The sequence below is a fragment of the Salvia hispanica genome, chromosome 5 (assembly GCF_023119035.1).
Source record: "Salvia hispanica cultivar TCC Black 2014 chromosome 5, UniMelb_Shisp_WGS_1.0, whole genome shotgun sequence".
Lineage (NCBI taxonomy): Eukaryota > Viridiplantae > Streptophyta > Magnoliopsida > Lamiales > Lamiaceae > Salvia > Salvia hispanica.
In genome coordinates, this window is record NC_062969.1 from 6,360,343 (window position 1) to 6,373,084 (window position 12,742).

The window sequence follows — 12,742 nt, forward strand, 5'->3', positions numbered from 1 at the left end:
CTTTTATTAGAGCAAACATCTATTTTGACTATTACTATTTTTGTTCACTACTCAAAATATACTTCACAACGATTAATCATAACAAGAAGTAATAATAAGAAAATTTTAGACGCGAAACTTATATATATATATAGATCGATGTTCTAAGCCTTAGGGTAAAAAGTCGGGATGTTACATATTATACCCTAGATGGACGGGTCGTTACAAATATATTCTGGAATGAAGTTAAATATTCGTAACGTGTTAGTATGACTTATTTACGTACCTTCGGATGAATAGAAATAGACTGGTGATGAAGGAGAAAAAATAATTTATAAATTTGTGAATCTCATCCATAAAAAACTAGATCTAAAAACCCTAATTTGATATGGTTCGGTGTTTCGGTCTTTAAGAGTGGGTTTGTGGATAATGGGACTATATATATATATATATATATATATATATTAGTTTTAAATGAAATGTGCGTGGAATGAGTTAGTGGAAGGTGGGATCCTATTACCGTTTATCGAAATAGTGAACCGGGACTCTTATTCGCGAACGGACTAAAATGGAAAAACGGGACTCCTATTCGCGGATGGAGAGAGTAATTAATTAATCAAATTGTATACTACTCCATCATTAGATACTGTCATTTTATCTGGTTTACGGCTTTTGCTTAGTCATATTTGCTGCCTAAATTTCAACTGAATTTTCAACTTTGTGATAATTGTGAAGCTTTAATTTTAAAACACCATAAGTAATAGGCAATTGGTAAAGTACGACGAATTCAATATTATTATTCTTACCTGTTGATATCAAATTGCTATAAGCTAAATTTAACTGCAGAAGATTAGTTAAGTTTTGATTCTAAAAAATTAGAAAAATTAAAAGCTTATGAGTTAAGATGTCGCACTACCTAGTGAACTATTCCAAATTAACAAAACCGTGATTGAAAATTAACAAATTTTTATTAATTAACTTGGGCCTTGTTTCAGCCCATTACTGGTCTAGACTGTTAACCTGCTGAGTTTATCCGAGTTATGGGCTTCTTTACATTGAGCCCGTCTACCTTTTGATATGCATAAGCAATTTTGTTTTTATATAATTATTGCATAATTGTTGTCAACAAGGAGCCCCATAAATAGCAACGGAATAAGTAAATTCAGTAATTTACATGACTTTCATATTATTAGTTGGCATGCATATTTTAGTAGTTAATCTTTTTATCAAATATCGAGGCACAAATTGACCGAGACGATCTATTGTATACAGTACATTTTAAAATTGGAAATGTTATACTACGTATTTTATAATTAGGGCAGTACTCTTGCTCTTTCCATATCTTGCTAGAGTACACGTGTCGAAGTGAAGTTAACAAGAGTTAAATCTACCAACCCTAAATTTGAATATTAATTAAGGAATGGACAACAGCCGAACATTTGGGGTTGAGCTTTTAGGACACATTAGATACCCCTCATGTCCCCGCACAACGTGTGCCTTGTTCTAATCTCATAAGTAATCGTTTATTAGTTGGAAAAAAACATAATTAATTAGGCATTAACATAAACGTTAATGCAAATTATTGGAATACAATTATTTCCTATATTATTTTATTTACGACAGTTGATGTTTTTCAACCAGCTCCAAAAATGACATTGCCAGCCACATTGTTTTCTATATTTTTATGCAAATAAATCAAAATATACTAATATGTTTGTTTTCAAAGTCCTATATAATGGATAATACTATATATATGAAACATGAAATATATAATATTGAGTAACTAAATTGAATTGCGTGAAGGGTCACGTGGATTGAGAGCAATGTGTTGGATCCAATTTGACTGGCTTAATTTGGAATAACCGTTTGTCAACAAAATGAGACGCTATAATTAAAGTATTCTTCATTTCATATTTTTTTCCTTATAATTATAATATTTTAAATCAAAAGTAAGCTCAAAGCACCAGCAAAAAAAAAATACAATTCACAGGCCTGCTGCCACTGCCAGTACATAATTTTGTTTCATTAGCGTATATCATAATATAGTAATAATTAAATTAATAAAACCTCAACATGCACCATTGATATAATTATGGGTTTATAATTTACTCTTCTTAAAATGTTTACTTGTTAGTATTTCAGTATAAATAAGTTATACTCATTATTATATATCATTAGTTATGCTATGCCATTGCAAAATTTTCCGATCGTATAAAAAAGAAATATCATAATTGTGTTGTGGGTGAGATTTCCTTACTATCGTAATAAGATGTATATTATACAACAAGACAGAGTTGTGCAAGCAAGCCGCCGAAGGGTGGGCCCAAATCGATCAGTGCAAGCACTTAACTTAATTAACTAGGACTTTAGTAAATCTAACTACGCAAAAACTAATATAAATAAAAAACAATATGGGATCAGATGAGGCAATGAGCAAAGTTAAGCTTGGGCAATAAATTTAACTTTTTCTTTACAAAAGTCACTAAGACAAGGGAAACCAGCATGTAATATGGCTTTTAATTAATTAATTAATTTATCTATGTTTTTCTAGCCAATTGCATCATCATAAGAATATTCTATATACACATATATATACTATACGATTGGAAATGTGCACACAACATAAGTATGTCTTCGTTATATAGTTCGTTAATTGGGACAATATTATTTATATATGAATAAAATTAAACAAAATTCGAGACACAGGTCACTTAATTTACATGTGTTGAAATTTTTTAATGAATAGTCAAAATTGAGGCGCAAAAAATCGCCATTAAATTGAAAAAAAGTAGTATTTCCAGCTTTTAATTACTCCAAAATTAAACTTTTGTTGTACAATCATGTGAAATGTCTGAAAATCCCAAGTTAGATATGGCGGAGGTTCCTTCATCGACCTAGTATTCCCTCAAACACACACCCTATAATTACGTAGATGCATATACTATATTTGGAAAAAGTAGTATTTTTTCTGGGAAAAGTAATCCATGTTATATATAGCATCAGATCTTGGTTGATTCCAAACCAAATTATCAATCATAAATTACCCAATTCTTTAATTAGTGCTACCTGCAAAAGTATATTGATAAGCTAGCTCAAACAAAACATACACGCAAAGATCATATTTTAATCCCAATAATTAATTTATCTCACTATGTATTTTATTATATATTCTTGAAGCTTGAAAACAGCAAACTAGGATAGAAAAATCTGCATCCCACGTAAGAACGAACAAGCCATAGTCGGTTTCACATTTGTATATTTAATTTGTCCTTTGCTTTCTGCTCTAATCTCTCTGTTTAAATATTTACAAATATGTGAGAAAACTAGGACTCATGTCTCTGCTTAACACCAGAAGAATTATATTTGGGCAGATATTCTAGATTTTTCTTTCTTTTTATTTATTTATTTATCATGCATTCTTGATTCCTTCTTCACATGGCCCAAACCCTAGAACTTTTATGTCCTTTTTGTTTGACATCACCTTAATTCTTTCACATATGTACATAACCTCCGTTCTTTTAATTTCAATTTTCAACCATCTCGAGTTAGAGTTACAGTTACAACTCACACCCTTCCATATACGCGAACCTTAGGTGGCTCAAAACACAACTTCGATATGTTTAGATAATGTGTGTGAGTTGTAACTTGGAGTAATAAATTTCTGTAAAGTACTAATTGCGTATATCCTTTTTTGAGTACTTAGCTGAAATCTACTCGTCCTAAGTTGTTATTGAGATCACCGAATTTACAATTTTATATGCAAATCAAAGCCGATCGAGTTATAAATCGATCAAGTTTTAAATTTTATAGTATAATATATACATTTAATACTCCATACTATTAGCTAGCATTGCTTCATATGTTGTGACAATTGGATGCAAAATCATATTCGTGCGTAAATTAATATAGTACTACTATATAAATATAATTATATAATGGATAGCAATAGAAAGATAAAAAGTTTTGTCGGAAAATATGAGTATTCAACTGCCCACAAGTATGTACTACAAGCACCGGCAGCCATCATCATACTTTTATTTAGTACTAGAAATCAAATTATTGTATATTCTATAATTGTTAAAAATATACTGCATTATATGCACCTAAATGATAGGATAGGATAGGAGGTTTAAATTAGATGTGTGTGTGTGTGTGTTTGTGTGTGTGTTTTACTCTTTTTTGAATTTGTAGCACTTTCAATCAACGCATTAAGGAGACAAAGAAAAACCTATGAAGAAGTGGAGGGATTCTTTAATGATTAATGGCAATAACAACGTGCATGCACCTCAAAAAGGAAAAAAAAAAAAAAAAAAAAAAAAAAAAAAAAAAACTACTTTATGTTTGGCTTTAATCTTAAATTAGGTAGTATGTAAATTATTGATGGTATTGCATTTTTATTGTCATGCAGAAATAGATGTGACAACTTAGCTTAGATCTCGTATAGGACTGCCTTATTAAATTATTTTGTATGTGCGTGTTTGTCTTGCATTAGATTGGATATCGCTTTAATTAATATATTCAGTACACGGTTGGGTAGAAAATTAATAGTAGCAATTTATATATAAGTAGAGAATAAAAAACAAATTTATAATATTACTATACAGGTATTAATAATTTAGAGGACAGTACTTAATTAGTTTAAAATTTCCGACGAAAGTATAAGATGATAAAAAGTAGTAAAAAAAAAAAAGTGAACAGTTTCCATTGCCATCCATCATCTTGTTGACACACTAAATTTCAGTTTTATTCGATCAATTTCACATGTATATGTATTATCCTACTACTATAGTAAATCAATTAACCACAATTCCTAACATTGCTTTGTTATTCAAGGAATTTATCTCCCTAGACATTGGGAGGCAAGGAATTAATGCCTAATAATTAAAATAAAGTCTATAGAGATCTCATGAATGTTCCGATGATTATTAAAAAAAAATGCATCGTTTTACTAGATTGATGAAACTTCAATGTTTGCGGCTATTATTAACCTGCAAATGTTTCAAAAGAAGGCTTCAAAATTGAGGTGTGTTTTTCCGACAATATTATAAATATAAGGTAGATATTGAAATCCGGCCCGTTCACACAAATAGCACACAAGCTGATAGTCTGATACACACACATTATGTTAATTATTAAAATTTGTTATCAATTTATATACATTCAACTCAATTAAGACATTAGTAGTTCACTTGATTGATTCGTGTGGACATTAATATAGTATTTGAGTTCTTGAGATTAGAATTGAAGACGTTATTTTATTTTATTTTATTTTAATCGGGCTGACGATTTTAGTTTTTAGAGTTATTGTTTGAAACCTTTTTTAATTTTACGTTTACGTGAAATGTCAAATTTTATTTGTGCGGGCGAACTCGCTATTTTCGGCCACATTAATTTCATGGTGAAAATAGGGAGTCACTATGTACCAATCTCAACCTTTTCAGGTGAAAATCACACGAAACTATGATTTCAAAATTTAAACGTGGCCACGTATTGCAGGAAATTCCAAATTTTCATTTGCCTAATTAAATAGTCTAAAATAGTGAGTTATCGGGACAAAGCAGATTTAACTAAATAATTATAAAGTTTAAAGATTATATTTCATTGGGATTGTTTAAAAAATATTGTTATCAGCGAATGTATAATGCAACTGCATATACAGCGAAGGAGATGCATTAAGCGTATATCTTAAAGATCAAATGACTAAAAATAATTCCCCAATTAACTCTGAGATTAAAAATGTGTTGATTTGAACTATTTCCATATTAGAATCTCCTAATCTATAAGGTGCGAACAAAAAGGCGAATTAAATTGTTTTAGGGCAAGAACATATACTCCCACCGACCAATATAGATGTCTCATAAGTCATAAGTGAAATTTGTGAGTAATAATAAGTTAGTACAATGAAAAGTCCACTTACTAAATATAATAAAAGTGAAATTAGACATTTAATAAGACCTCATTGATACTAAATAACCTAAATACACCTGAGTTGTAGATTGTAAATTAATTTAATATCTAGACTTTTTGTCGAATAAAATCTAATATTAATTAGGACATAATATCAGATGGTGCCTCGAACCAATTATAATTATAGAATTATTTTCTATCTATTTTATCTCTCTTTCTTCAGTTATAATTGGTTGGTCACACCCGGTGCAAATTTTTACTAAGAAGAAAAATGAGAAGGGAATTATAATAAGCAACTTCAAGACGAAGGCAATGGCAAAAGAGACATTTCGGCTACAAACACCCCTTCCTCCTCCCCTTTAAATTCACTACACACCATTGATGTCGACACTAGTGAAGTTAAATTCCCTCTCCATTTTCTCCAAAAACCTCAATTAAAAAAAAAAAGGTTAGAGATGGAAGATCCAGAGCGCGCCACCGGCTCCCGGCAGCAGCACAACGGCGAGGGTGAGCAGCCGGTGCGGTCGCGGTGGGCGCCGAAGCCGGAGCAAATCCTAATCCTGGAAACCATCTTCAACAGCGGCATGGTGAATCCCCCCAAAGACGAGACCATCCGAATCCGGAAGCTTCTAGAGAAGTTCGGATCCGTCGCCGACGCCAACGTCTTCTACTGGTTCCAGAACCGCCGCTCCCGCTCCCGCCGCCGCCAGCGCCAGGTCCAGGCCGCCGAACAACCACCCCCGCCTCCGCCCCAAATTCACTACGATCACACCTTTGCACCTGCTGCCTTAACACCTAATTCCATCTCCTACAGTATGTTCAATTCCGCCTCGTCTTCGTCTTTCACAATCGACGCTGATAATTCGGGCTGCGGTTTCGGGTTGTCGGGCTACCCGGGCCTCCCGCAGGAGTTTGAGCAAAACCCCATTTTCTGCCCAGCTGAAGCTCCCAATCCCCAAATCCAATCTCGTAAAGCACAATTTCATTTTATATAGATGATTTAATCAAGTATGCGTGTTTTCAAAAATCAATTTGTGAATTTGGAAACCCTAAAATTAGAGGCATGCATAATTGTGCAGAAATGATGACGGTGTTGATCAATGGCGTGGCGACGGAGGTGGGGAGAGGGCCGGTGGATATAAAATCGATGTTTGGGGCGGATGTGGTGATGTTTGATTCGTCGGGATTAGCAGTGGAGATGAACGAGTACGGATACGTGGTGCAGGGTTTGGAGCACGGTCAAAGCTACTTTCTGGTAAGCCCATCGGATTCTTCTATTCGGCCCTAATTTATGGAAACCTCAAAACGTCAGCCCTCATTTTATATACTCCATGTGCACTCGTTTCTATTCTGATTTTCATCGGTTACAGCTTTTTAAGCCTCAAAAAAATGCTTTTCTTTTTACAGTTACAACTTCATCCCAATTTCATTTGACTCAAAACACCTCATTGCTTATCCCACATTTTCTACTTCAACTCGTCATATACAACAAGTTTACAGTGTGTGCATGTATAGTAGTATCATTGATATATACTGTATGTGATTTAATTCACACATACTCCTACTATACTTTTTGTTGTTAATTCAATTTTGTTTCACTTCAGTTTCTTGTTTAAATGTATTTGCTGTTTTGGAATTATTTTCAGGTTCCAAGGATTCCTTGAGTTTGAATTGGGAGATTCCATATCATATATTATAAAGCGACATTAGAATTATACCTTCATATTGTAATTTTCTATTTTTCATTACTATATTGTTCTCCTTCCTTTAATTAAAAAAATAAATATTTATAAGCAATCAGCTCTCTCTCTCTCTCTCTCTCTCTAATTGTGTGTGTATTAATTTCTCTATACTGTATATACTAATTATGATCGAGTTGAATGATTCGGATGTGTGTCTATTTCTTGTGCTTGAAATAAGTAGGAGGCAAACCCCCTTTTTGATCTATATATGGATAATATTCTCTATTCCTTGTGTTAGTAAATTAGGTGTTTAATTCCCTAGCTAAAGCCTATATAGAGCCAGCGAAAGTTTAGTGCACAAGGTTTATGAGTATACAATCAAAGATCCGATATTTAATTGACAATGAATCCAAACTGGATACTGATTAATTGTCTATTTTCATATTGTGATCGCATCACAATCTCATTGTTTTTAAATATGGGAAAGTTATAATCTTAAAGAGATGCATTCTGTTGTGTACTATGCCTCAGAGGCTTCTATTTGGTATCCACTTGGGATGCTGCAGTGTATCATCAAATTAAAAGATTAGGAGTAAGATATAACTCTAGTATTTTGAAGTTTATTATATAATCTTGAAAATTGAAATTTAAGCGAATCTATGCAGTAGCTAAATGTATTAAATTACTTGCCGGAATACTACTTTCTAGATCAATAATGATTAGCTAAATATTTAATCAACATGCAGATAGCTTGCATTATATTTCTCTATTTGTCTATTACTACTAATTTACTGCTCACAATTTAAAGAATATTGTACAAAATTTATTAATATTATATTGCCATTATGTACTTCATTTTCTAAAATTCTCTAACTTCGTCCGACTTATTATATGCTTGATATTCCATCCTAGTTAGGTCATCCAAAAGACCAAAACCCATCAACACTAAACAATTTTTTTCGAATGCGAGGCTTCCAACTAATTAGAACGAAACATCGGAAGACCTGGCATTGAACTTCTAGTCGTCATGGAGTTTACAGAAAACGACCTTCGGCTCAGACAAGGCCATCGATTTTGTGCTTGGAGAGTGCGGAGAGGCTGAAGCCACTGATTTTGAGGAGACCAATGATGATAGGGTCAGAGTGTTGTCATCAAGGCAACGATAGAAAAGCAGGAGCGGACACATAAATGATACTACCAGTAATATTGAGAGGGACTTTTCCATGATAATTTTATTAAAACTTGAGTAAATTAAAAAAATATACTATACTATGAAAGGAAAAAAATATAAGGTTGAGAAGAGCTAAAGCCTTTGCCTCCCTTCTTTGTGTCCGTCATTTTCGATAAGTTGCTCAAGATCGGATTGTTGATGACATCAAGCGAGAGGAAGTATCGACGACATGGACGGATCTATAGTATAGTGAGAAGGGGTAAATGCCCCACCTCATTTTTCTATAGCCATATAGATATATATATTATAAAACTTAAATATACACATATTTAACTAAATTGCCCCCTCTCATTTAGATAAAAATATATTTTACTTGTCCCTCTCCTTACATACACGTAGGCTTACCCTCCTTTAAAATAATATACTATATTATTTTAATATATTTATATTATTTTTATATTTATTTATTTGTATGTTAATATTTTTTTTCCCGCCTAGTATAATTTTCTGGCTCCGTCCCTGATCGACGATGCAATTTGTGGCGCGTCGCGTATAGAGTACGGGGCATGTCCGACCATAATTTGTAGATTTGAGGGTTGGAAAACCGCTCTGTGGCCCAAAAAATTGATTACATTTTTAGTAATCAAATTATCGACTAGTTTTGTTTTTAACTTTTCATTTGGTCTATTTTACACCAATTGCCATAATTAATTCGATGAAGTGTGGTCGAGTGCAATTAAAAGCTGTACGATCAATATGGTTGCGTACGTGCAATATAATTTTGTCTCTGTCTCTGCAAAGTCAGAAATAATAAATAAATGAAATATTTATAATACTTAAAATGATTTTATATGAAGTCCGGAATTCAATGGAAAGATTCCCAACATTGTTCTCAGCACCGATACTGTAACCAATCTATAAAGCTGGCAAAATATTTAAATTTTTTCGACTTTGATTAAGGAAACATAAGTTTTGTCAGCATAATCTATAAATATATAAATTACGTAGAAATGTCTCTACCTTCGAATATTTGGTTCGAAATAAGTGGATCATTTTATACCAAAATCTATCTACAATGATCGAATATAAATTAAATATACCTAATCAAAAGGCTAGGGCTACTACAATGATGCAAGTTCCACTATTTGGGCATGTGTTAATTAAGATAAGATAGTGTTAATTACAAGTGTAATTAATATGTTACCCTATGTTTTCGGCTTTAGTATAGAAGCACATAATTAATTTCAATTAAAATTAATTATTGATTGAGTGATAGGAATCTCTATAATGAGAGGTGCGGAAAGGTAAGCTATTAGCACATGCACTCATAATCTATCTTTTTCTATGCATAAAATTTGAGTTTTGTTCGACCTTTTTGTTTTGTGCTATCCATATTTTTGGGAATATTTATGTGCGTTTTAGATTTGTTCAAAGAATCAAGGGAGTGTGTTTGTTGTTGAGATGTCATTTCATAGGTTTCATTGGCTTTAGAGTAAATGAAATTGTGTTATTTTATTGTTATATTTAAATTTTATGTGACTATGTAAAATTCGTATAATTTGTTCCTACGTGCGGCCGCCTAATCATAAGTTTGGATCCTTTTATTTTTGTAGTACTATACTACTATTCCGTCTGATTTTATATTTTTGGGTACGTTCGGTTTGCAAAATTGTATCCGGGATTAAATTTAATTGTTGTGTGTTTGGTTCATGAAATTTAATCCCAAAACTCAATCCTAGATGGATAACCATGGGATAATTAGTCATAGCTAACCACATATGCTAAAATAATCTCACAACTCAATCCTAGATTATATCTTGGTATTATTTTATCTTGGAAACTGAACACACCTTGGTGTATGTTTGTTATTATCATTATTATTATTATGTGTTCTGTAAATTAAAATATAGCACTGTCTATGTAAGTGTAATTCATATTTATGAAAGGTCTAGGAAGTTGCAGATCTCAAAGATGTTTTATTGGTAAATTATATTGGAATATAGTATAATTTAGGTTCATGTCGTGACATATTTACAATTGTCGATCAAGGTTAAAGATGTCAACTATTATTTCAATCAAGACCTTTAAAATAGTTTAATGGATCAGTCCTAATTAGAAATTTTGACTAGCTTGAAAATATCTAGAAAACTATGTGTGTTTTTCTATATATGATTTTCATTATTATCATTACATCTTTTATTGATAGCATAAAAATCGTGCAAATCTTACTAACATAGATATTTTAGTGGCCTCGATAAATTTAGCATGTGTATCTGTGAATCGACTCTAAATTGAAAGCTACTGTAAATGTTGGGCCGTGGGCCGTGGAGGCCAGCCTTCGAAACCAGATATCTTTAAAAAAATTATTAGTAAAACCAATTGCTTTGGGCACAGTGCAGCATATATGCGCTTCCTGGCCTGTGGGCTGTGGCCCAATTTTAATGTAGCGAACCCATTGAAAAAAAAGTGTCTCCAACATTGTTTGGTTTTTAACTTTTAATTTTCTTTCAACGAGTCTTTTGTTTTAATTGGCAAATGAATTTAAATTTAAAGGTCAAATTTAAATTCTAAAAGCCACGAAAAAGAGGACTCGAACCTCTTAGACATTAATCTTTGCACCATTTGGTCAACTCACATACACAAATTCGTTGTTCTTTCATAGCAATAATGTAGATTTAGGTGTTTGATTAGATTAGTGTTGAAAATTATTAACCTCATAAAATTCCAATCCGAATAAAGTTGACCAGATACCAAGAAGGAAAACTCGATGAATATCCATAATTATGTTACTCCCTCCGTTTTTTAAAAATAGGGAAGTTTGAAACGTCACGAGTTTTAATGCATAATTTGGTAAAGTAAGAGAGAGGGAAAGTAAAATTGGCAAAGTAAGAGAGAGAGAGAGAGAGAGAAAATTTGGTAAAGTAATAGAGGGAGAGAAAAAAATAATAAAATTAATATTAGTGGATCATAAAGTTGTTAATTGTAGTGGTATAAGTAGTAAATAAATTGATGTATAGGGATGTAAAGATTTCTAAAAATAGAAAATTTGAAAGTTACTAATTTTAAAGAACAGACTAAAATGAAAAGAGTTACTATTTTTAAAAAATGGAGGGAGTATAAGTTACTCTCCTTCAAATCGTTAGTTTGGCTACATTGTTCTGTCTTCATAAGAATTAGAGATTAGTGAATAAAATTTGGAAGGCCTTCCCATATTATAGGGGTGAGATTATAGAGACGTCAAGTGGGCCGGGCCGGGCCGGGCCAGCTCGGCCTGGGCCCGCTTATATTGATACCCAGCCTGGCCCAGGCCCATATCTGAGGCGGGCCGGGCTGGGGTTTTTCTAATTTTGCTAAGCCCGGTCCGGCCCAGTCCGGCTCAGGTCCACTTGTCACGTGGGCTCGGGCTGGGTTGGGCTTTGTTTGAATTTTTTGTTTAAGTATTTTAAAGATATCCTAAATGTGTTATATGCAAAAATAAAACATATAACTTGTATATTTATATCACATTAACTAAATCTAAATCTAATAATGTTGTTAAGTTCATTTATTGACTTTGTGTCAATAATATTTTTCTCATGTTCTTTATTCTATTTAAAAGTAAGCGTATAACTAAAGTAATTGATGTTGTATTTTTTCATATATTAAGGTTTGAACACTTATTATTTTAACGTGGAACTTCATAATCATCTTTTTTACGTCTTTGATAAAAAAATTATAAAAAAAAATAGATGTAATCAAGATTGAATGTTTTATTCATGATTTATTTGGAAACTTATGTTGATATTAAACTATTACTGTCCGAGTCCATTCGGAGACATCCAAAATATTGAAATGATATAGACAAAATTAATATGTCCCGTGCACAAGATGACATGCATAAATAGAGAAATATATTATTATTAGTGATTAATCACCTAATTTTATTAAAAAAACACTAATTATAGAAGGTGGGCCTCTGATGGGCTCGATTCTGGGCCAGTCCTAGGCCTGGGCCGGGCCTGGG

At 32.4% G+C, this 12,742-nt stretch overlaps 1 protein-coding gene and 1 non-coding gene across 2 annotated transcripts; both read left to right on the forward strand.

Moving 5' to 3' along the window:
• The first annotated feature begins 6,260 nt into the window (after positions 1–6,260).
• On the forward strand, positions 6,261–7,673 carry LOC125190789 (WUSCHEL-related homeobox 11-like). Its single transcript, XM_048088191.1, has 3 exons — positions 6,261–6,855; positions 6,966–7,141; positions 7,533–7,673. Exons 1-3 carry the CDS (start codon positions 6,342–6,344, stop codon positions 7,548–7,550), a joined length of 708 nt encoding a protein of 235 aa, XP_047944148.1. The 5' UTR covers positions 6,261–6,341; the 3' UTR covers positions 7,551–7,673.
• A 4,868-nt stretch (positions 7,674–12,541) lies between these two features.
• LOC125191493 lies at positions 12,542–12,642 on the forward strand. The gene has a single exon (XR_007171168.1). It is a non-coding gene; the product is annotated as a U6 spliceosomal RNA (small nuclear RNA).
• The last annotated feature ends 100 nt before the right edge of the window (positions 12,643–12,742 follow it).